Source organism: Amblyomma americanum, chromosome 3 (genome assembly GCF_052857255.1).
Source record: "Amblyomma americanum isolate KBUSLIRL-KWMA chromosome 3, ASM5285725v1, whole genome shotgun sequence".
NCBI classification, from domain to species: Eukaryota; Metazoa; Arthropoda; class Arachnida; order Ixodida; family Ixodidae; genus Amblyomma; species Amblyomma americanum.
The window spans coordinates 60,608,470-60,634,052 of record NC_135499.1 but is presented as its reverse complement, the minus strand read 5'-3'; the positions used below and the strand labels follow the sequence as shown (position 1 = coordinate 60,634,052).

The following is a 25,583-nucleotide window of genomic DNA, read 5'->3' as shown; positions in this document are numbered from 1 at the left end:
AGACCTGTGAAAATAAAAATTTAAGGGTGGGATCCGGCAGCGGAGCCTTGTTAATGAGACCTCAAGCTGTCGTGAATGGCATGATTTCCTGCTCCACGAATACCTGAGGTGTAGGTAATCGTCAACTCTGAAAAGAGATCCAGCTGTCACGCTTAACAAATTCCGTCTTCGAAATCTCGCTGCTGTGATGTACGCTGCAGCCGGAACGATAGGTAGCATGGGGCCATTGAGGGACGCCTTTGCCAGGCTATCAGCAACTTCATTGGCTGTCATACTGCTATGACCTGGTACCCATATGATATGAACAAGGCTCAGATGTGGAGGGAGTAATGATAGGAACGTGTTCAAGAGAGGAGAATCCAAAGTCGAAGCAAGGGACGAGCACAAAGAAAGCTATCCTGTAATGACAGACACTGCAGAGAAAGATGGGTCTAATTTGCGAAGAGCAAAAACCACCCCCAGAAACTCCGCTTGGAAAATTAGGGTGTAGTCGGGAAGCCGCAAAGAAAAAGACCAATCTAGAAGCGGGCAATATATTCCCACCCCTGCCCTTTCATCACATTTGGAGGCGTCAGTAGCTATCGTGAATAGGTTTGTTTTATTGCAAGCGCTGTTCAAATCACGCGCGGTGATTTCAATGATGATGATGATACTAAATTTGACGAAGCCCTTGTCGGCCAAAGCATAGGCCAAAGCTAGCCACAAAGGGGGCCTGTGGTTGTGCTGCGACTCGTCGTCGTAGTTAGGTTCTCGTGGAAAGTTTTCTCCCGCTTCGGTCACTCAAGAAATTGAAAGATGAAGCCCGGTGTTGTGGTTGCCGACGAGATGTTTCCCGAAGGCGCCGGGCCCTACACAGATCTCGAAGAGGTAAGTACCGCAAACGTCGCTTGCGCTAACTTCGCTTCTTACAAACTTGGGTAGCCGTTTACATTTTTTTCGTTTGCTTTGTTTTCTGCATGTTTGAAAAAAGCATGATTTTGCGTTTGGAATTAGCTCGTGATGACTGGCATCATGCTAGAGAAACGTGTGGGCACAGCAAATAACCTAGCTTCTTTTTGAGCACTGACGTTTGTTAATTACTTCAGCAACTTTCATTTTTGACTGCACCGGCTTCCGTCGCTAATTCTTGGTAGCACTGGGTTATCGTAACCATTTCTGTTGTCATTATATTTGAGTCGACTCTATTGAAAGTTGAAAATTGGTTTTTGAGGAAAGGAAATGGCGCAGCATCTGTCTCGCATATTGCTAGACGCCTGAACCGCGCCGTAAGGGAAGGGATAAAGGAGGGAGTGAGAGAAGAAATGCAGGAAAAGTTGCCGCAGTGGAGGGCTCGGGAATAATTTCGACTACTTGGGGATCTTTAACGTGCACTGACATCGCACATCACACGGGCGCCTTTTTCGTTTCGCCTCCATTGAAACTTTGGTCACTTCATTCTGTGGGGGCTAAATGATGCTGTCGTATTACCTTTCCAAGCTTTCCAAAATTGCCTTTGCTGCATGTACCGTTACACGAAGCTGAGTTCCCCAGCTTGGAGCAGTACGGTCCTTCGCCTGTATACAAATAATAAAATTACACCTGAAGGCAGTTTTGGAAAATCTACTTGTACATGAGTAATTTGTTGCCTGTAGACAAAGCTATAAGTCATCTGTTCAGTTTCCGTTTGGGTCTCATATGTCATTGTAAGTTGAGTCTTTAATGATGGTGTTTTTCTTTGGTGAAGTGCTTAGGTCTAGTTGTTTTAAGACCTGGCAGAACGATTCATTTGTTACACGAGGTAGGTACGAAAGCTACTATTCATGGCTTGCTCTTGATGTCACGGATGCCAGGATGGGATAACCAGGGATTAATTGCTTCCACGCTTCACATCAAGGTGTGTGGCATTAAGCAGGCGAGACAAGCAAGCACTTTCACCATTGTCCTGGTTCGCCAACTTGGAGACTGTTATGAAGTTGGTGCAAACAATTGCAAGTCAGTCCAAGCATAGCATTGTTTTAGCCCTTTGAGTTGTTGCCAGCCAGGGTGTGTTACCAAGCCTGATCTCGGTCTTGTGTACAGCCCATTTGGTCAACATGCCACGAAGTTCTCAAAGCACAGGCATTTAAACTGTGGAGATCAGGTTCTGACATAAAGTGCTAAAGTGTGTGTGTCTATGTCATAGGTAGATATGAGCTTGGTGTATCTCGCACGTCGTCTCTAAAAAATGAAAGATTTTTTTCCTTTATTTGATGTGCAAATTGTTTTGAGCTTGGGGTATTGTCACGATCTCTAGTTATGTCAGGTGCTTATTCAGTTGCATTTCTGCGGAGCTTTAAAGGCTTAAATTAGTGGTCTCAATTATGTAGCCTGTGGGCTGCATGCATCCTGCTGGATCTTGCCGTGTTGCCCACTGGCCCTAAGGATTTCAGGCATTGCTCCATGCGACCTTAGACTTTCCTTCCTGTTTGCCTTCTGGTAACCTATAGCAGTTAATAATTCCTCGACATCCAGTTGTCCCTATCTGCATCAGTGGCTTTTTGTGATAGGGCCTAGAAACTGTGAATACAACAGAAAAAGAATAAAAGAAAAGAAAGTTTCAGTCTGAGCAATTCTATTGTCACTGAAGCTTCTCCTTATTTGTTTTCTTTTTTTGCGTGTGTCTTGCAATATTTCTTTATAAACTTTTGCTTACATTTTCAATTTTTACTTTTTTCTTGCACTTCTTTGTCTCTGCCCCCACCCCCCCTCTCCAGCTACTGGCCCCCGCTGGAGCCAGAAGTTTGTTAGTATGGCCCACTTAATGAAATTGGATATGAGTTTGATATGCTATAAAGCAAAAATGTTTTTATTTTTTGATGTATTTATATGAAGTTTTTTGAGCATGTTAGAAGTATTGTTATGCCTACTCGCAAAAAATTTTACCGTTATATCTCCGGAAAATTGTTTTATAATGTATATTTCTCCTCTGAATCTTGTTAATAGGCTGCAGAGTTAAGAAAATGTGGCAGAAGGTTGGTTTAACATGCCCTGTGTTCCTTCTGGCATGCTACAGATCAAGACATTCTTAGATCGGTTCTTTTTTTGCAAAGCACAAATTAATGCACAGAGCTTTTTTCATTCAGGAGTGTTTCTCATGTTTTATTAAAGTTCGCACTCTCTCCAGTGCACCTTTCATTTAAAAGCAACACAGCCTTCACATCGCCGAATATGTGCTTTTAGCTTTTTTCACTAGGTGGCACCGCTGTGTTTTGCAGTTCTTTTGTGAAGTGGCAATCACGGTCCACTAAAAGTTTTGTTGACGAGGAGTGCGTCATTATGATGTAATAGCTTTGGGAATGGAAACTGAAATGCATGCTACTCTGTATTAAACATGTCTAATTACTGTCTGGGGTGACATTTATATTATTCTTTTGTTCATCACTTCTGCCAACGTGCAGTCGCCATCACTTTCGCTGATCATGGTTTCCACAATTGGCCTACATAAAAATGGGCAAACACAGTAATAAAAAATTCGCGGCAAAAATTGCCTGCAGCGTTTCTAACAAAACTGTTGCAGAATTGAGCATCTTAGACAGTCAAGCTTTCCATTGTGGCAAAAAAAATTGAATGTCTAATATTCAGTGTTCTGTTCATTTAAGGGGCCATGATTTATCTTCCTGTCATATTAGATGCCCTACCCATGTGCATTTCCTCTCTTTAATCTCGGCTGTTGGGTTATTAAAGGGGCTCTCAACAGAGGTGCGATATTCCTGGGATATTGAAGGACACCACTTCACGAATATCCTGCAGCAAGAATTTTTTTAATGCATTTTGAAGAAGCTGAGTTATCAGTAGTCAGAATTTGATTTTCAGTGCCTTCGCGCCTTTCCCTCTCCTTTTGCCACTTTTTGCACGCTGGCCCCACTGCGTGGATTCCCTGCCGGTGGGGGGTGGGGGCTGGGGGGGGGGGGGGTGAGCATGAAAAAACCGCTTGAAGGACTCGCCAAGTTTCGTGCTCAATTATGGGTTCTCCACTGTGTTTAGAAGTGTATTATTTGGCCCAGGAGTTCATGACAATAGAGTGTAGTGATTGAGTGAGTTTATGTACTCCCCTCAGAAAGTGTTACAGAGCCCCTTTAACTTGTGTTTGTGCCATGATCCGCTCTGTTCTCTACGTGTCTGCAGCGGTCTGCTGTGGTCTGTATTTTGTGCAGTATACAAAACCAGCTGGCTCTTGTGAGGTGCAGTTTGCCTTTGCATTTAGGCTTTACATTTATGTGCTATTGACTGTTCAAAATGCTTTACAGGCTGGAGGTTCCGGTGGTCTGCTGATGGACCTGGCTGCAAACGAAAAGTCGGTTCACGCAGATTTCTTCAATGGTATGGGCAGAAGGAGAGCACAATTGTGTTTTGAGTGTTTCAGTAAACGTGTTCGGTAAATTCATAACTGTTAGAGTCAAATTCCTCATTGTATTAGCAGATTTTCACCTCTCATCCAGCGGTTCTGAAAATTGGTCCAGTAACCAGCTGAGCCATGTGATTTAGCGGGGATTTTAGTTGCTCTCTCTCAGCTCTTCCTTGCTTTGGACCAAGATCAGTCCAAGCAGGAGAGGGAACACTTTGCAGATGCCATTAATTACTGTGCCATTAAAATGACTAAGATTCATAGTCATATCAAGAAATATACAGGGTTACATGGTTGCAGTTTCGTTATATGTATGTGTTGATGATATGCAAACTAGTTTTAAATCGTGTAATGCCTTTATCTCTGAGTGCAAGAATCCTCTGGCTATAAATATGCCCTTAAACTGGTCTCTGAAAAAAAATACCTTGGTTTGAATTTAACACTGCTTGCTTCTTTCATTGAGACTGTGTGATTTTCAAGCAGAATCACGAAACATACTGCATGGTCAACATATTCAAGTAAAGAAAGCAAAGATATTTCTTAGGGATTTTCTTGGATTGTGAATTGACTTTTGTTCCACGCTTGAAACCCATTTCACACATGAAAGACAAAGTGCATGGAGACGATAAGCATTTTTAAGTTATTGTCACACCTGTCTTGATAGATTCAAAAAGTTCTTTATAAGATTTCTTGACAGTATCACTAGGTCAAGACCACAATACAATAGCGTAATAATAAAAATATCTTAGGTTGTTTTCGGTGCATCGTTTCAATGCATTGGCAGCCAAACGCTCGTTATATTAGAGGTTGACGTGCTGTTTATTATATCGAAGTGGTAAACTTAGGTTTTGCTGTATCCGAGGTCACCACACTAAGTTCGTTACATCTGAGGACCAGACACGAAAGTTTGTGTTATCCTAGGTGGCATACTATGGTTCGTTAATCCGAGGTAGTATACTATGCTCCATTTCATACATCAGGTGCAATGCTGTGAAAGGTACGGAAGTAGTCTGCACAAAAAAAAATAAAGAAAGGTGTGTTACACCGCACTTGTTTTGTGGCTGAGAAAGCGAAGTCACGAGGAAGTGACAATGTGTCGTCAGTAATTAGAACGCATTTAATCAAGCTCATGACAAATGCATCATGCAATAATAAGTTTGCTGGCAAAGAATTTATTACTTTGCGCTCACCATGAGAAATGCACTGCTTCTTGATTGTGGATTTAGGCAGCGCGAACAAGAGCACTAGCTTTTGCAACGTTGCACCTGATGTATAAAATGGAGCATTAGTTTGTTCATAGCCCAGTCGGCAGGTGGCAGGTTGGCCACTGGCTGCTGACATGCAGCGGTCGCCTTTTCTTCTTGCATAGACCCTCATAATGCTAACACATTAATAATGGGTTGTTGGGAAAGAAAAGGTGCAACTGTCTCACTCTCCGTGGACACTTTAACCACACTGTGGGGTAAGGAAGGATGAAAGGAATGAAATAAGGAAGAGGGAAAGAGGTGCCGTAATGGAGAGCTCAAGATTAATTTCGACCACCTAGAATTCTTAACGTGCACTGACACTCCAGGGAACATGGGCGTCTTTTGCATTTCGCCTCCATCAAAACCCTGCCACTGTGGCTGCGATTTAACCCACATCCTCGGGCGCAGCGGTTGATAACCGCTGAGCCACTGTGGGGGGGGGGGGTAAAATACTATGTGACAGCAAGGCGATACATACTGTAGGATATGAGAGATGGCTATGGCATAATTTAATGGCGGGTGGCCTGGCCCCGCCCGTGCCACTGCCCACTTCGTTGTCTTCTAGTTGTGACACGACCTGGAGCCACCGAGTGATTGCACGAGCTAGAACAGCGGTGACGATCAAACGCAGGACATGACGATGGGCGTGGCAGAAGGGATGAACGGAGAAGAGAAGAAGATGAAGGGCTTGCCCCCAAGGTGGATAAAAAGATGATCAGATGAGCCCTGGCCCACGAAGATTCTGGGCCACAGGACACCAGGAGCCGATGGCCGAAGTTCGTGGACACACCAAGCTGCATGGGCAGAGGGCTATGTGCTTACGTGTTTCGGATCGCTGGAGTCGTAGGGTCTGGTCATGGCGGCATCATCAGTTCGTTGTGTCTTCTGGTCGGGACGTTGGCTTGGGCGAATGGCGAGGTTGGTTCTGGTGGTCACGGGGGCTGGGGCAAGGCCGGGCGGTGCAGATCAAGAACACACGGCCAACTACCACGGCAGACGCAGGACGGCGAAGCTCCGGGGCCAGGATGGCAGTGAAACCCCGCACGACATGACAGATGGCTATGGCATGATTTAATGGCGGACTGCCTGTCACAAGCGCTCCTGCCAGCGCCACTGCCCTTCACCTCATTGTCTTCTAGTCCGTTACAGTATTGTAAGGTTATCTACCAATCTGCATTGAAAACTTCAATCAAAATGTTACCCATTTTATAACTTTGGACTTTGTTGAGTTGTAGGTATGTAAATATGTACAGTATGGGGCCATTGCCCAGGCTGTTTGCATCAGGCATTTAAAATAGCCTATCTGTGCGGCAATGGTGTAAGACAATTCCCCAAATGTAGTGTTGTTCAGGGTCTGTCATCCAATACAAATATTGCACGCAGCTTTTGTACAGGTGGCTTTCTATTCTGCCAGCATTTTTATTGCAGTAAATTTGCAGCCACAGAGCTTTAAGTCTGTTTTCATGAAGTCAACACAATGAGTATCAGCAGTTATCCTGCTTCTTGGGATGTGTTCCCAGTAACATTTAATAAAAGTTTTAGCGAGGTAGGCAAAAAGAAAACACCAGAATACGTAATCAGGCAACACCTCTTACTACTTAACCCTGTAACACCTGGTGTACAGCATAGACCGCTTATAATGCATAGCGCGTGAGTCGTGAAAATCTGCATTATAAACGGTACTGCACTGTAACCAAAATGTAGATTTTCTATGCATTCGCGTTTTCATAATGGCCAGACTACCTTTCAAAGAGCACCTGACAACGAGTCAGGTGTATAACACTGCAATCACAGGCAACGATGAAGTTTATTTCACCTTTTTGTCGAAGCATTGTAATGAATAAAAGAACGACGTTATTTTAGTCTGGTGCTGCGACTGAACTGCGTTGCTAATGGCTTCATCTTAAATAACAGTGAGGCACATTCTTGCTGAGGTTTCTGTGAGCGTAGTGGAGGCGCAGTTTGTTGCAACCGCTGAGCGCATCTTTGCACGAAACTTCTGCTGCACTTTCAATCACTTCGTAAGGCTCATCCTCGGGTAGAGGCTCATCGCGACCATGCACCACTGCCACGATGTCCTCATCTGTGGCGGCTACTTCTTACACAACGCCGTCGTGGTCGGTGATGACGACGAGCTTATCTCGTGCCGGTCCATGAAATGCTGAATGCAGCCGTTCACTGGGTTGAAACTATCATGCCTGAAAATGTATGCAAGAGACCTGGCCTTGGCTTGCAATATCGAGCCACTCACCGGAACGCTCTGTGCCCAGACCTCACGAAACCATGGAAACAAAGCGGCGACATCTTCGTACTTCGATGCACGAATCCGCTTCCTAGCAAGCAAAGCGGAGTCTTCCTGCAACTATTGTCGCAACTTGTCGCTGTTCTTCCAAATGGCGGACACAGTAGCATTGGAGAAACCGCACTTTTTTGCCACCGCAGCCTTTTTCAAACTGCTCTCGACGCGTCTCACAATGCTCTGCTTGGTTTCGAGAGTTTGCCGTTTCCTGACTTTCGAAGGCGCAGACGCCATCGCAACTGAAGACAGCCGAGGATGGTAGACTTGCCTATGTTGTCCACTTTTCGCTTCATGCGACGACACATATCGCGCTCATAGGCTCAGGCGTGACAAGATGCAGCCGCACGCACGCGTGGTACGAGCGGCGCTTGCAGTGTTATGCCATGCGGCTGCGGCCGCCGCTCCAGCATGCACTTCTGGCGGTACCGTTGTGTGCTTCCCAGCTTTGACCAATCAGTGTCACCGTGCGCAGTAGAGGCGCGTCGGAGAGTGAGAGGAACAACGCCTGCTTTGGGACTTTTTTTTCTATCCTCTCCTGCCTTGACCCTTGCCTTTAACCAATCCGACAACGCTCCCAGGCTCCGCGTATTGCCCTCTTCTTGCCCAATCTGGGAAGCATGCTCCTCGCGTCCGCCATTACCCACTGGCAGCGCCGATAAGGGGCCGCTAGGCTTTCAAAAACCGCACTATACGCTGTCTTTAGTTACGCGCTGCTGCGTGTTAAGCGGTACGACAATACATTTAACTGTATGAGAAGCTAGGCGGTTTTCACAAAAAGCCGCATACAATGCGGTCTCGCATTATAAGCGGTTACGTTATAAATGGTCTGGGCTGTATTATATAGCGTGTTCAAAATTACTGATTCTTTTAAAAAATGTGAAATGCCTTACACTAATGCCGCTTTAGCACGTTGGTAATGAAGCCAGGCAAACACAAATTGGGGTAATAATTGTCCCCAATAAATTAAGTTATTAACTAAAATTCATTAATTAACTTTTTATTGGCTGAAGCTAGCGGCATATTTATATTGAGAACTTGGAGGCAGTTGCTTTTGAGGCCTATTCTGTTTTGTACAATTTTAGTAATGTGTCTGCATCCTGACATGCGCACGTCTAAAATTTAGTCCCAGTTCGTCTAATTATGCTTGCAAGACAGCGGCTCTTGGCATGAAGCACCACCTCCTTCGTGTGACGCAGCTGTTGCATATGGCACTTCGTCTGGCGACGCGATGCTAAGTTTCGAGGTAGCTGGGCGCATGCAGAAAAGTAACCTAGCGGCTTTGCATGCTCTTTGACTGGGAAAGCATATGACGGACTTGCGTTCTGTATTGCACTGTCTTTTTCTGAAGTAAAACCGCATTGCCAAGTGCTAATCAGAGAGAACAAAAGTATTCCAATGTAGTGTTCAAAAATGTATTTATTTACCTGCAGCTTTAATTCCGTCATTACCCTGGCAGAGGCACGCGAAAAAAGTAGTGCCAGCCCAAGCTTTACGTTTAAACATTTCATAAATATAGCACAAATTTTTGTCAAAGATTCCATGAGTTACAATGGTTGTTAAGACTTACTTTCAGTGAGAAGTTTTGGAGAATCTCGCACAGTTAAAAATTTTGAAATGCTTGCCTTCCACGGGAACACAGCACATGAGCTGCTCTTGCATTGAGTTAAGAACTCCACAGAGTACTGGGCCGATGCTCCTACAGGCGGAATTAATTCTATTCTTCATATCATTGATATCAGTGGACTCCATGACATAAACTTGATTTTTCACATAGCCCCGCAGAAAGAAGTCTAACGGAGAGAGATCAGGAGATCTGGGTGGCCAAAGCATCTCTCCTCGCCCAATTCAATGCCGAAGAAAGTTTCTATTTAACCAGTTCTTTGCTGAAGAAGCCAAATATGCTCAGGCTCCGTCATGCTGGACCCACAGTTGCCGTAGTTCCCCAAGAGAGATGCTGGAGGTGAATTTGTCGATGACTCCAGCAAGAATGTTGCATGCGTACTTCTTTCCGTTCAGGTCGTCTTCGAAGAACTATGGCCTAATTAGCCTGCCCCCAAGTATGCCACACCAAACATTTACGCCCCAGCGGATTTTGTTGTTGTGATGCCGCAGCCAGTGAGGATTTTCTTGGGACCTGTAGTGAGCATTGTGGAAGTTCAAAGTTCCATTTCTGCAAAATCTAGCCTCGTCAGTCCACATCACTTTTTCTAGGAAGTGCTCATCTTGGTCAAGTTTTATTAAGACCCAGTTAGTGAATTCTACTCATTTCTAAAAATCAGCAACATTTAGGTCCTGATAAAGGCTGACATAGTAAGGTTGTGCCTTTTTATGGCATTCAGCACTGTTCCGACATTTTTTCTGCATCGGTCAGAAATCTCCCTGACACTTGCATTTGGCATTGCAGTCACATAGGCAAGGACATTAATTTCGAAGTCCTCATTGATAATTCCTCTTTGGCTGTTTTTTTTTTTTGGTGACCAGAGCCTCTTTTGCAAAAACATTGGAAAATGCTGTAAAACATCGGCCTAGTTGGACCTCGCCGATTTGGATGGCGAGACGCGAAACGCCAATTAGACGTTTTAGGCGTCGTTTTCTGACCTTGAGCATTTTCCAACGGAGAAAACTTCAATGCGGGTTCTGCTTGTTTCAGTGGCGTGGCGATCTGGAGTCGTTCGCAAAGGCCGCACAAAACAAAAGCCCAAAGTTGCCAGCGCTCGTTACAAAACGGGGCCCATCACTTTCACCAGTTTTGTGAAAGTACAAACCTTTGTCACCTTTGTCGAGCTTAGCTATGACGAAACCGCTTTCATTTTTAGTAGTTCTGCAACACGCCGCATTAAGAAAAAAAAATTAACGCAAGAAAGAATCGCGTGGCCCACTTTATCTCATCCATGTTTATACGGCAGCACCAAGCCTAGTCGCGAAGTTAGAAAGTCATCACTCGCTCTAATCCACCACCAGCAAAGTTACTCATCGGTTTTGATCGCCAAGAAGGAAAACGCTGGCCCAGGACGAAGAGTCATCCGCGTCACCGCTCGCTGCACATTCTTGTAAGATGGAGCGCCATACGCAACAGCTGCATCACACGAGGGAGGTGCTTAACGCCGAGAGCCACTGTCTTGCATGCTAATTAGATGAACTGGGACAAAATTTTAGATGTGCGTCAGGACACAGGCGCGTTACTAAAATTGTACAAAATGGAATAACCCTCAAAAGCAACTGCCTCCAAGTTCTCAGTATAAATATGCACGCTAACTTCAGTCAATAAAGCGTTAATTAGTGAATTTTAGTTAATGACTGAATTTACAAGGGACAATTAATACCCCAGTTTGTGTTTGCCTGGCCAAATTACCAACGTGCTAAAGCGGCATTAGCGTACGGCGCTTCAAATTTCAAAAAAATCAATAAAGTATAATTTTGAACATGTTGTGTAGGATACTGAGCGTAAAAATGTGAATAATTTTCATTTCTGGTCACATAACTACATGAATTGCTAGCATAGTGGGAGTAACGGTCTTCTCTAACATGTTCATCAGCGCAAGACGAAAGTGTAGGCTGCCAGGGATGCAGGGGGCCCTTGGAAAGATAAATTCGTCGAAAAGCTAACCCCAGCAGTAAAACAGCCTAAAATGTGTGTGGTCGTAATGCGTATTCACAGATGATAGAGAAGTTTTGAATTTTTCAAGTGATGAATTGCATGCGCCTATGTATTACACGCGGTTTTGTGGTCCTGAGACATTCAGAAACTATCGAAATTTGCCGTTACCATGTAATTAATTTTTCTGAATAAATCTCTCAGCTTTTTACATTTCTGCCTTCAAGGAGCCATCAGTGATGAAATCCTAGAAGTTGATAACTTTTATCCGATATTTTCAATGCCTGGGAGTTAAAGGGCTAAGTTAAGAACAATGGCTATGCAGTGGTCGAACACTCCACCAATTGCGCCAGCCTGCGCCATCGCATTAAACCTGCTTCATTCTTCTAGAAATTGGTTGTGGAATTGCGCCAGTGCTGTGCTGCCCAAATATTGCTCCAGCTACCAAGAGCAGGGATGAATGAGAGGGGGTGGAGGTTACTGTCTAATGTGCAGAACCATGATTCTCGTTTATTATCTCGATATTAGACATGAAAGAGGATCACTGTAACCAAACCGTACCCTGTTTCACCTTCTAGCCCTTCTACGCCTAGTTTTCGTACACAGTGCGCAAAGTTTGAATTTCTGCATCAGTGGCGCTGTCAACATTGTCCGAAAAGAACACAGTGAGTGCACATGCAGAGAAGGCGTTTTGGAGAGGCTTAAGAAGGGCTAATGTCAATCCTAGATTTGATCTGACTTTTGCGCAGCACTGTTACATGTTCCATTAGGTCAATATATCACCGCGAGTAATGTTTAGTCCGCATTACAGCTGATAGCTTGATTTTGCGAACATCACACTGGTTGTAATAGTTTTTTGATATCCGAGCTTTGATATGTTTGTGCCGTAGAAACATGTAACTTCGAATTTTTAGGGTAGAAGTTTAGTTCGAGTAAATTCGAGTTCTGACTTAATTGAGCCACTAATGATGGGGTGCTATTTTCAGTAGGTTGGCATACAGTGATCACATTGCTCACGCATGAACTTGAGCTTTTATCATTGCCGGACGCCTTCCATCACACGTGCTTGATTGATAGGCACAGTGTGGGGAGATCATTTCAGCAGAGTTCCTTTGATGCAAGCATTTAATAAGGAAGCAGCGAAGCATGTAGGATGTACATTGCAACATCGGAGACTATGACCGAAGCAAAGTGGCACTGCTCATTGAGAGGAAGACCGCGCATGCATGAAAAAATGCTTTATGGAAAGATGCGTAGCCATGTTGCACTGCAAGAAATTACCTGTGCTTTGTCAAGTAACAGCTGCAGCATCATGGTTATACAAAGCAGTACCCCATGCTTATACCAGAATGATTGTGGTGACTGCTTGCTGGTTGACTCATTACAGCTTTACTCATTATTCATTACAGCGAGTTACTTCTATTGAAGAGCGTTTGTGGACGCTAACCATGCTGATATCTCATTATGGGAGCACATATAGTCGAGCCTACTTATAATGGCCACAGTTATAACAAACACTCGCTTATTACGGATGGGGGCATTGCTATTATCAAAAAATGTATTAGGGCAATGGCATTGGGTCTCAGATACAGCGAACACCTCGGTTCCGCAGTCGAAAATCAGTGTTTCTTGCCAGAGCGGAGAAGGATGAGTGTCTTCTAAGCTCCTAACCGCCCTGTCACCCCCTTCCTACGGAAATAACGCAGCGACCCAAAATGCATAAGCCATAAAATAATTAACAAATAATAAGTACACGACATACGGAATGCTGACAAAACTTGTTACCATGTGTGGCGGTCAAAAACGTATGCCTTGAAAAGCGACGTTTAGCGCTGGTGGGAAGTGCAGTAAGCTTTGCGTTAGCAGCTTTCTGTGCAGGAGCATCAACCGCAACGACCGGTGGTCACCGTTTCTTATCAGGAAGATTCGCAATGTGCAGTGCTATGGAAACTATGTTCTCATACGCTGTCGTACTAAGTCCTGAATGGTGTAAGAATTTTTTTTTATTCGACGAGTGCGTCACTAGGCTTAAGTTTAGAGAGGGCATAGGATTGACAGGTGACTTGTTCGCCGAGTGGCTTGTTGAGTTTGACGATGACATTCCATAAAAAGCAAAAAGACAAAATGAGAGACAAACATAGGAAGGTCCTTCTCTTGGTCGACAACCGTGTGGCGCATGAAGTGCTGCTTCCCTCACTGCAGTGACCACGCTTTTCTCCTGCCTGCCGTGGAATGATAAGATCCCGTGAATGGAATTGACTGTGCACTACATCTAGAATTGCTTTCCTAAGGCAGTGTTTGGAACAAACCCAGGAACGATGGAGGACACAATCGAACTCCACATTATTGGACGCATATTTATTTGTGGCAACGCGTCACAGATGCGCAGTTGCCTGACCCGATTTCGCGTGGGGATACTTCATTGGTGCAGATCATGACGCAGACATCGGACAGCCATACACTGAACAACCTAATAGTATGCGAAGTACGGAAACTCGCATTGCCAGGAATCTGATTAGGACATTGACAAGGAGGCTAACCTACCACCTGCTACTGTGAGCGCTTCTACCGCAGTTAGTTGTATCGCGTCCATAAAGCAGCTTGTTGGTAGCGATGAAATTGGAGAGGAGAATATGATTGCGCTTGGGGGCTTGGAAAGCGCCGTAGTGGGGTCTAGTTTGAATAAGCAGTTGGCAAAGAGGGCATACACTGTGTGGCTTAGTATTTTTGCAAGCAACGTGGGAAGTCCACTTACTACAAACCTCGAATACAAAGAACGCATTCTGCGTGACCGTCAGGCCGTTGTAAGTGGGCTCTACTGTAATCACGTGATAGTTTCGAAATCGTGCGGGCTTTATTTTAAGCTTAATGGGGCCATGTAAGCACTATCCTTCCCATCTATTTTAGGGCATGCTCCACTTTTCTCAATAATCAACAAAAATATTGGCTGCTTCTTTATATCATCTTGTGACTGCCTGAATTGCTTGTGGAGAATAAGTTGTTTACAGTGTACTGTGGAATCAATGAACGGTCCTTTACAGAAAGAAGAACTATGCTCACACGGGTGCACATATTAAGAATACAGTCACTCCAGAAACATCTCTGCTACCCCATCATTACAAAGTGCCTGTCGAGAACACTGTTCAATGAAAGACACTGAGCAATCATACCACTTCTGTGCTTTGAAGAGGATTGCTGAGAATTAGGCATATTGGACACAGCACCCGATATTTGTCCAGACTTGATCCGCTGCCACCTTGGTACAGCCATTCCTCTGTATGTGAATTCACACTAATACACTTTCATAAAAAGCAAACACCACACAATGTATATTACATGAATTCTTGGCACTATATGAAAAATACGAGGATTACACAGCATTTTACACACATGGTGTGTTATGCCATCTCTGTGGCTGCAGAGAAAATAATGAACAGGAATACAGAAAGAAGTATTATCTACACCGATACCCTAAGCGTAATCATGGCACTACACACCGAAAATGCAATACAGTCAAACCCGGATATATCGAACTCGTAAAAAAACGGGAATCACTTCGATATATCGTGTAATTCGAAATACAACTTTTAACAAATTTGGCAATGTACAAACCACACCTCAGTAAAAAGCATTCTTTATTTGATAAAAACATGTACGGTGGGACTATTAATGCGAGAAATAGTCGTTGATCTTCTTCTGCTTTTTGATTTTGAAAGCATTATTAAGCATGCACTTCTCAACGTTATCGAGCGACTGAGAACAGCTGAGCCCACAGCCTTCTATTGACTCACAGTGACGGCGAACAACGCTCAGCGCGTTAAGTGCGTCGGAACACGATGGCGGGTACGAACTCGTCGTATCCTGACAGTTACTGTCGCCGGCGGCATCCCTAGTGAGGTCGGCAATGATGTCTTCGTCCTTTGCTTTCTGTTCGATCATTGGGCCAGAAACGGGGATGTTTTGCGACCTAACGTCAACAAACCACTTATACACTGCAGCCTCTACGTCTTCAAATGCAGCCGTCCGTACTCGTCGAGCGCTGGTGGTAGCAGCAGGCCTCTTGTCCGCCTTAGCCCTAATGTCGGCCTTATTTTTCAAAATCGTACTCAGCGTGCTTCTGGGGATGCTGTACGCTGCGGCGACATCCGACTTCTTTTCTCCGCGCTCAACTCTTCTGATGATCTCCAGCTTTGAAGATATGGTTAGGTTCTGTCGCTTCACAGCAGCCATCTTTCACGAAGCGGACGAGCTCACCGCTCCCACAAAGCAACGAAGCACACGGAACAAAGCAGTCGCAATGGCAGTCGCGCGAGTCACATACCAGAATGCAGGCGCACGTGGCTGCGAGTAAACAGAGTGCGCGGTCGAACCACTTCTGCTAGGGGTGGCTGGGTGGCTGTCTGAGGGAGCGAGAGCAGCGCTGGGACTCTATTTATAGCAGCGCCGTGCGAGCGCTGTTGGGCTAAACCACTTTGGCCAAGTGGGGGGGGGGGATGGATGTTGGCGCAGCTCGTCCGGCCGCCACGCGGGAAAGCCAACTTCTGGAGCAGTTTTGCGCGGCTTGAAGTTCGATATATCAAGCGCGGCTGCTATTTTTGTTCGATATATTAGTATTTTTTGCTATATATTCTCATTTTAGCAATACAATGTTCATAAATTGTTCGATATACGGGGTAATTCGATGTAAACGGGTTCGATATAGTCGGGTTTGACTGTACAACCCTTGATAGGAGGCATCATAACAGCTGAAGCACAAGGACAGGTAATAAAGTTCTGCTGGGTTCCTAGTCTCATCAGAATCAATACAAATGAAAGATTCATATACACAGCTTTCAGTAATTTATCTGCCTGAGCAAGGATGAAACAACTTCTAAAAATAAGTATTCTTTTTTTTTTTTTTTAATATAGTCTTCCCACAACTCTTTGCATTTCACTAATTTTTGGTGCTCCGAATTTATTCCACTGGAAAAAAAGCCTTCTGGCTGCTTTTCAAGCCAGGTCATCACTGCTTACTTGACATCTGCGTTGCTTCAAACTGTTGGGTGCGATGAAATTTCTTTAAATGTTGGAATAGAAAACGATTTCGGGTGAAAATCTCTGATTACGTGTGACAATGCAATAGCATGGCTTTGCGTCCACCAATGAGCTTGCGACACGGGGCCGGCCCGCTCTCATAGACACCCTTGCATTTGTTGGCCAGCGGGCTGACTCCTGTTTGATGGCTGCCACACATTACAACTAGCAATTCTTTGCGACATCTCGTGCAGATTTGAATGCAACGGACACCATACTGGCACAACAACTTGGGTAGTCATAATCTGACCCAAACCACACCGCTAAGCAAGCTGGCAGCATTCTAGAGGTACATATATAGGGTGTTTCACCTAAGACTTTACACAATTTTTAAAAATAGACTTTTTGAGTTAGAAGAGCACTTTTTTTGGCATAGAATTGTCAGTAGCAGTGTAGTGCATCAGAATGCAGCTTAAATGTGCTAACTAGTGTGCTGGTTGACTAATATTGAATAGTTAACTTTTTAACTTTTACTGGTTAGTCTCCTTAATTATTGAGGGGTGTGTAGCCCACCATAAGTAATATCCATACGAGTTTTTAGAATTTCAAAAAGGCGGTTACCCTCGGCGCTGTGGCCCAACAAATTTTGGCTACATTATGCCAAAATACATGCGCTTTCAAGAAGCCTGCAGGCAAAGCAACCTCTCTAGTGCACGTAACTCATCAAAATAGCCAAACTTTGCTGGGCCGCAGCACCGAGGGTAACCTCAATTTTGAAAGTCTAAAAACGGGTGAAGATATAACTTACGGTGGGTTATACGCCTTTCAGTAATTAAGGAGACTGTCAGTAAAAGTTAAAAATTAACTTTTCAATGTTAATTAACCGGCCGAGTAGTTAGCATGTCTTGGCTGCATTCTGATGTGCCACATAGCTGACAATGCTATGCCGAAAAAAGCGCTCTTCTAACTCAAAAGGCCTATATTTAAAAATTGTGTAACATTTTCGGTGAAACACCCTGTGTATAGGAAGCGATCGTGTGGAATGCCTGAACGACAACATCCTCAGTCATGGCTGGAGTCGTGTCATGACATACAAAGGCATTCTGTTCCAATTCTATTCTAATTCTATTCAATTCCTTTGTAGTTAGAGCAGTTGCAAGTGTTATTACTGGCAAAAATTTCTTATTTTCCTGCCTTTGATGACTTCACACCGTTTCAATCATTCGTGTGTTTTGTATTACTGTCACTTTTTGGGCGATACTAGATTTTCATGTCGATAAGCCATCTTAAGCATTCTCATTAGTAATCCGAGGGAGCTAGGCCTGGACTGTAGGGTGGGTGATTTAGCTGTTATAGCTCACATTGCCGAATGGCAGCTTGAGCTTTTGCAGACATCTCCACTGGTACGTTTTTATCAAGGTGCAGCAGGCCTGCCGAGAGCTTCCTCGACTCAGAAAACTTTTGCTATAACTTTTACAGAAGATTTTTCAGCCCTTAACCTTTAACACGACAACGTTAAGGCTCTCATTCTGTTGAAACTGCTTTGTCATCGGCGGTGCCAGCATGAGTGGAAAAAATGACAGCCAATTGGCATAGTTAATCAAAATGCGAAGTATGTGGTATAGCACTGCTTGCGGGAATGCGAGCGGCGCATGTCTACTCCATGTGGAGTTCCCAGCGAGAATCCCACGCCATCTGCAGTACACGCGCCACACGGCCACAGCTGTGGTACAGCCCCTCTCTCATTGGCTGCAGCTGTGCGACTGAATGACCTCATTGGATAAGCCGCATGATGCACGCAAGCTGTTCATTATAGAGGGAGGCTCATTGCCGTTTGTTGGGAAGGAATTGTGTTGTTCAGGAAGGGAGGAGTGGAGACCTATTAGATAGATACATGGGGGGCAGACTTGCGTAGTTGAGCCACACTCTGCACTGCTGTGTAGAAGCCACTTACCATATTTGCCAGTGTCTTCCCAGGTGATGTTACATCCATCCAGCTCTGGTCAGTGCAGAAAATTCCTCACCATGAGTGAATGGCAAATAATGAGATTTGCTATGTTCATGAGTCTCAATAATGTTTTGGTTTGCACAAATTTGGGATGGCATTGTGGCCACATTTTGTCACAGTGTAGTTTGTTACTTTGATGTGGCTCAGTCATCCAGTAGCAGTGAAACTTCATCAACGTTTTGTATAATTTGTCAGCACTTGCATGCAATTCTCCCTGTGTGCCCGCAAGGGCACCTTGAATCTCAAGGTGATGATGCTTGGTGCCACCACGGACCCTTAGTCACCATACTGAAGCTGTATCCGCACCGTGGCGATAGGTTGTAGGGTGAAGTGTAGAAACCAGGAATAGTGGTGGTCGAGGCCATGGTCAAGCCCCAGCCGATGCGCTCCCCATCTGTATACCAGGTGACGGGCTTCGGGACCTTCTTGTGTCATTAAGGGTGAAGAACAAGTGACAGAATAGGACCCCTTAATCCATACATGCTGCATGGATTCTCAATTCCTCCCCTAAAAAAAACTATCGGAACCAAAAACGGTACTGCATCGAAGGAATCAAAGTTCCGACTTCGAAATCTGCTGAAAATTTCCCCCAGTTGCTGATAGTGTACGCTGTTGAGCAAAATGAGCCAGTGGCCGCGCAATCAACGTTCGTGATACAATAGTGGCTAGAGACCAACGTAGGCGAGGAATATGAAACAAAGAAACTCTCCTCCGGAGATTTGCCAGTGCAGGTGAAATCCAAGAAGCAGAGTGATGCATTGCTCACACTACAGAAACTTCCTGACCTTGACATTACAGTAACGCCTCACGGAAACCTGAACAGTGTTCAGAGAGTAATTTCTGAGCGGTTGCTAATGGCGGAAGATGACAACGAGCTGCTCGAGAATTTGCGATACCAAGGCATAACATCCCTTCGCCGCATCACTATAAGGCACAAAGGAGAAGAAATAACTCGTTACATTGTTCTAACATTAGGCAGCACTCGCTTGCCCGAGTTTGTCCAGGTTGCATTCATCAGGTGCCCAGTGTGCTTGTACATACCTAAACCTAGGAGATGTTTCAAATGCAAAAGGTATGGCCATAGTAGCAAGACATGTAGAGGCAAAGAGACCTGTGGTAAATGTGCTGGAACCGAACATAACACAGACAGCTGCCAAGCAACTGAAACAAAATGTGCAAATTGCAAAGGACCACACAGCCTCCTCGCAAACCTGTGAAGTCTTCATAAAAGAAAAGAAAATAATCAGTCTGAAAGTACGTGAAAATATATCCTACCCTGAGGCACGAAAAAAGTACAGTGAGCAGACACCCAGGCCATATGTTGACACTGAGCACCGGGGGGCCAAGCGACGTCTGGTGACAGTGTGCACACAGTACACCATTGTTGATGTGTGCCTGCCCTGTCCCCCACCCGAACAGCACTCCGGTGTCGGCCCAATTGACATCCCTGAGGTGCACCTGGCGGCGGCCTCTGGGACAACCAAAGTTAGTGGGAGTGGTAATACACCACTCCAGCTTCAGGCCACTGCCCAGGCAGGGCCATCCACATATCCGACAGGTGCCATCTCAAAAAAATGGCTGGCTGGCTGACCCCTGAGCCGGCAGGGCGTACGCCTTCTCCCCATCAGGAGAAGCCACAAATCCGTACCCCCGCAGGTTCAACCCCCCCCCGCGCAAATCCATATCCTCCTGTGAGGCGATGGATATAAGCAGTAGCGGCAGCGGCGCAACTCCCTTGAACACAAAAAGGGAGGGAAAATTCTAATAACGGGCCCCACAAAACTGGGGGCATAGGTTTTTAAATACATCCACAAAAGGCATGAGATATGGCATTTCTAATTCACTGGAACTGTCGAGGCATGTTAAAAAACTACAGTGACATAGAAGATATTCTAGCTTTATATTCCCCGGTTGCTTTGTGGCTCCAGGAGACAAACTTGGGATCAAAACATAAAAATATTTTGAGTAAATATACAGTCTTTTGCCACGACCGAGAGCAAGCAAATAGGCTCTCTGGAGGTACCGCCATAGTTGTCCAAAGTAGTGTGGCCAGTCAAGCTTCAGACTGCATTTGAAGCCGCTGAAGTCACTGTTGTACATTTTAAAACAATGACAATATGTTCCGTATAACTCCAACCACACCTGACAATAACACTTCATGACTTAGAGCTACTTTTAAAGCAATTACCAGAGCCATATCTGTTATTCAGGGATTTTAATGCTCACTCCAATTTGTGGGGAAGCGAACAAACAGACACTAGAGGCCGTATTTTAGAAGATTTTATTCTGTGCTATAATATATGCCTACTCAACACAGCCAAACACACATATTGCTCTCCGAGCTCAGGAAAATGGAGCTGCTTAGATTTGTCACTTACATCGCCTTTCGTTATTTACTAAGTTCAAATGGCATGTCTTGGACGACCCGTATGGCAGCAATCACCTGCCCGTTTTTATCAACCTAACATCTTCTCCGGAAATCATTCCTACAAAACCACGACAATGGAAGCTGCATTTGGCCGACTGGGTGCTGTTTCAAGGTAACGTTAGCATAGAAAAAATATATCCAGATAACTTAAGTATGGATGAACTTAATGAAATTTTCACAAATTGCATTATTTCCACTGCGTGCCTGGCTATACAGTCTTCTGGAGTGGTGAAACAAAACCACAAAACTTGGTGTACAAAAGAATGTAGAGTGGCAAAAAAAGAAACAAAAGAAAGCATGGGGAATCTTTCGGAGGTACCCCACGCAAAAAAATCTCAAACTTTAAAAAGGCAAGAGCAGAAGCCCGATATATCCGCCGTAGTGCCGAAAAGACTTTGTGGCGAAGTTAGGGACATCCATAAAAAGCTCAACCACATCAAAAGAAATGTGGGAGAATGTGTGAAAGCTGAATGGTAAATACTCTCCATTCACACACTTCCCCTCTTAACAGCCCCTGGTATACAGACAAACATCGAAGAACAGGCAGACATTTTAGGTGAATATTTTTCGGCAGTTTCCAGCTCATCACACTACACAGAATCATTTTTAAAGTACATGAACACAGCCAAGAAACCAAGACTTCCTACAAGTGGCTATACAAATGAACCATATAATAATCTTATTACATTTCAAGAAATCCACTTAGTCTTGTCTGCTGGTAAACAGTCTGTGCCCAGCCCTGCCGGAATACACTATCAAATGCTATCCCACCTCTCTGACCCTGCCGTAGAGGTACCTTTAAGTTTTTTTAATAAGGTTTGGGTATCAGGTAAACTACCCGAAGCCTGGAAGAAGGCCATCATCGTTCCATTTTTAAAACCCGAAAAACCACCAACCTCTCCCAGCAGTTATAGACTGATAGCCCTCACCAGCTGCCTTGCGGAATCCTTTAAAAGTATCGTGAATATTAGATTAACCTTCGTGCTAGAAGCGCATGAGCTTCTCGATGTCCATCAGTGCGGTTTAAAAAAAAGCATGGTCCACAACAGACCACCTATTTCATCTTGAAAATACTGTCAGTGAAGCTTTTGTGCACAAGCAACACTGTCTTGTTTTTTTGATTTAGAGAAAGCATATGGCACGGACTGGAGGTTCGGGATGGCTGAACTTGGCCTTTGCGGCAGGATGCTGAACTGCCTAAAAGATTTCCTGTCAAACCGTTCATTCCATATATGCGTTGGTTCAAAAATGGAGTGTTTCAATGATGTATTTTAAGCACAACCTTCTTTGTTGTTAAAATGAATTCTATTAGTAAAATAATTCCAAGGTACATTATGTATTCAGTCAAGTGCAGTGCAAAGACAAGTGCAGTTAACAATAAATAAACTTTCAATGTGGGCTGACCGAAACGGTTTCCGGTTCCCCCCACAGAAAACAGTGGCCATTCTTTTCTCACTCAAACATGGCCTACAACCAGATCCTAGCCTACACCTGAATGAAACTGAATTATCGGTAAGGAGTGACTACAAATTCCTGGGCATAACTTTTGACAGAAAACTGGCCTTCTTACCCCACATATAGAACCTGAAGAAGAAAACTTCTCGATCATTAAGTATCATAAAGGTGCTTTCACATAAACGCTGGGGGTCTGATAGGACCTGCCTTTTACACATCTACCGCAGCATAGTTCGCTCTTGCCTAGATTATGGGTGCATAGTGTACAGTTCAGCTCGGCCGTATACCTGAAGCGATTAGATCCAGTACATGTACATAACTCAGGTCTGCGCCTTGCAAGTGGGGCATACAGGACATCGCCCATAAACAGTCTATGTGTAGAATGTAACGAACAACCATGCTCAGATGTGCATACGTCTTAAGAACCCGTTCACTACCAAAACATCTTTGCTGCTCCATAGTTACGAAGCGCCCGTCAAAGCAGCTTTTCATTAACAAACCCAATGCAATGAGACCCCTCATGCTCCGTTTTGAAGGAATTTGCCAGGAATTAGCCATTCTGGACACACTACCTGATGTTGCCCAGAGACCCGAACCACTGCCACCTTGGTACACCTTTCCCGCTGTACGGGACTACACAATGACACAATTTCAGAAAAAGCAAACTCCACTTGAACACATATTACAAGAATTTTAGGCACTAGACGAAAAATACAGTCTACACAGCATTTTATACATACTGTTATAAAACAGCACTTTATGTCGGAAGTGCTATAGTGCAAGATAAATGGGAAAAGGTAGTCAGGTTGCCTCAGTGCGCGTCAATTTTCTGAGCCCAGTGTTATGCCATTTCCATGGCTGTAGCAAAAATAGTCAAAAAGAACATTCAAAACAGCATCATCTACACGGACTCGCTGTGTGTAATCACAGCACTGCACGACAGAAATGTAAGAGAACCTTTAATAGGAGATATAATACATAACATAATAACTGCTGAAACACAAGGACGCGAAATTAAGTTCTACTGGGTACCAAGCCATCTTGGAATTTGGCTACGAGAGAGCTGACGCGTGCACTGCTCAAGCTCGCCATAAGGAAGTCAGGACTGTAAATATGCCCTGTCCAGATTGCTTAAACTTAGTAAAAAATAAACTTAAAGAAAAATGGCAGTTTACATGGAATAGTGAAGAAAATAACAAATTGTGCTTAGTAAAAACCATCCTGGGAGAATGGAGATCAGGCAGGCACCTGGAACGTTTTATAGAGGTAATTTTATGCCACATGCGTATCAGACACACACACCTAACACATAAATAACATTCTGCTGACAAAACAAGGCATACCTCCATGTGAAAAATGCGGAGGTGAACTCATAGTAAATCACATTTTATTTTCATGTACAGAACTTGAATTGCCCAGGAAAAAATGTTTTACACAAAAGCTATAAATTCTAAAAATCCTTACCCTGTGCTTTGATGCATTTCATGATGCACCTCATCCGTTTTTCTCGGTCCTGAGAAGAAGGTTGTGGTATTTATTTGATTTGTTAGGCTCCTCGGAGTCCTTGTCCACACAAGAACTTTCGCTGATGACACCCAATTTTTGAAAGAAATTATACCAAGTGTTTGCCGCATGATGGCCTGAGTTGCTTATTCATCGTAAAGCCCAATACAGTACAATACAATACCTCCCTGTGTGTTCAGGCTTTGCGATTCCTAGGATGGGAAATGTCCTCTGCTAATGTCGCACTACACACCACTGAGAGGCATGTCACCATAGTCATCGAGTGGATGTTTGCCTTGTAGCTTTCTTTTGTGGTGTGGAACAGTCACAAGCATACTGAATTTTGAAACCGGAGGTTAAGGCAAAGGACAAAAGAACAGGACGAGACAAGCGCTACTCGCAGTTTGTTCAGAAACCTATTTGGTGAGTAGCCCGCCTTCGCACTTGCAGTCTGCATCAACTGGCACAACGTAATCAGCAAAGGCAGGATAGTTGAAGCAAATACATTGCCAACATATGATCAAAGGAATGTTGCCACGTGTGTATGTTGCTTGATATGATAACAAAATGCATGCCAGAACCACCAAACCTTACTTGCACATAAACAGCAACTATTTTTGAAGCATTGTCATTGAGAATTTGTTCATGCTTTTTTCACCGGAACCATAAATAAGCGACACAGTATTTCTCTTTCAAGCAGTTTTTGCCGTAATTGTAGGATGCAGCAAAAAACAGCTGGTCATCGCAGTGTCACGCTGTGATTCTTGCGTGTTAGAGACATGTACATCGCATGCTGTCTTCTGGTGTCGCCCCACGAGTGACCATACAATTGGTGTTCTGTGAGGGATTGCCATACTACACTGTTTTGTTTACTCAGCATACCACTGCAATGTTCACCAAATGCTGGGAGGGGTAATTCATGCTAGTGCATTATTTGCTGCATGTCTACTTGACTCTGACTTGACACTGGTTTGTTTGAAAATGTTTAACAATTCAAATCACAGTGAGCCTCGCAGATAGATGAGTGAGCAAGCAGTGCCACTGCGAATCGCCTCTGTAGAGTAACAGTTATCTCCTATATCACTATTGCTCCCACTTGCATGAGTGCAAGAGTTTAAGCTCCTGCACCTGATCTTCTCTGCTGGCACATAGTTTCCTCGTGAGGAAATTTCATTTGTCGTATTATTTTCTTTTTGCAGATTTTGATGACCTCTTTGACGATGAGGACCTGCAGTGAAATAGGAGCAGCATTCTTCTGTACATAGGCCTTTCACTTCTCAAAATAAATCAGCCATTTTATGAGGATGAGGATGCACTTTTGTGGTGTAAAGGTATGTGTGGCCAAAGAGTCCCATGACTTAGCGTTTTTGTCTACTCAAGGTGGGGTCAGAAACCTATTTTCCAAGAATTTCACACCAGATAACCTGAGCACCAGGCCAGGGCACCCAGCAGCACCGGGGATCGAACCCTGCACCTCCCGCTTGTGAGGTGGATGCTCAAACCATTAGGCCACCGCTGCAGTGACTAAATAACACGTTTGTCTCTCCCACCATGCTCTTGTGTCGAGAAATCCACGTTAAGCATATAGGGTGTTTCAGCGAAGCCCGCTAGTAAGTTTTAAGGATGTAGGCTTGTGAGGAATAGCAAAATGAACTCTTCAAAACAGCTGTGG

At 44.4% G+C, this 25,583-nt stretch overlaps 1 protein-coding gene across 1 annotated transcript; it reads left to right on the top strand.

Moving 5' to 3' along the window:
- Nucleotides 1-674: 674 nt before the first annotated feature.
- LOC144124621 (COP9 signalosome complex subunit 9) lies at nt 675-25,216 on the top strand. The gene is made up of 3 exons (XM_077657420.1): nt 675-867; nt 4,266-4,338; nt 25,111-25,216. Exons 1-3 carry the CDS (start codon nt 796-798, stop codon nt 25,146-25,148), a joined length of 183 nt encoding a protein of 60 aa, XP_077513546.1. The 5' UTR covers nt 675-795; the 3' UTR covers nt 25,149-25,216.
- Nucleotides 25,217-25,583: the final 367 nt, after the last annotated feature.

What these genes read in the sequence shown, in the direction of transcription:
- LOC144124621 (XM_077657420.1), top strand. Translation starts at nt 796, where the DNA reads ATGAAGCCCGGTGTTGTGGTTGCCGACGAGATGTTTCCCGAAGGCGCC. An exon ending in CCTACACAGATCTCGAAGAG is followed by an intron (nt 868 to 4,265) that starts GTAAGTACCGCA and finishes AATGCTTTACAG; the next exon opens with GCTGGAGGTTCCGGTGGTCT. An exon ending in TCACGCAGATTTCTTCAATG is followed by an intron (nt 4,339 to 25,110) that starts GTATGGGCAGAA and finishes TTCTTTTTGCAG; the next exon opens with ATTTTGATGACCTCTTTGAC.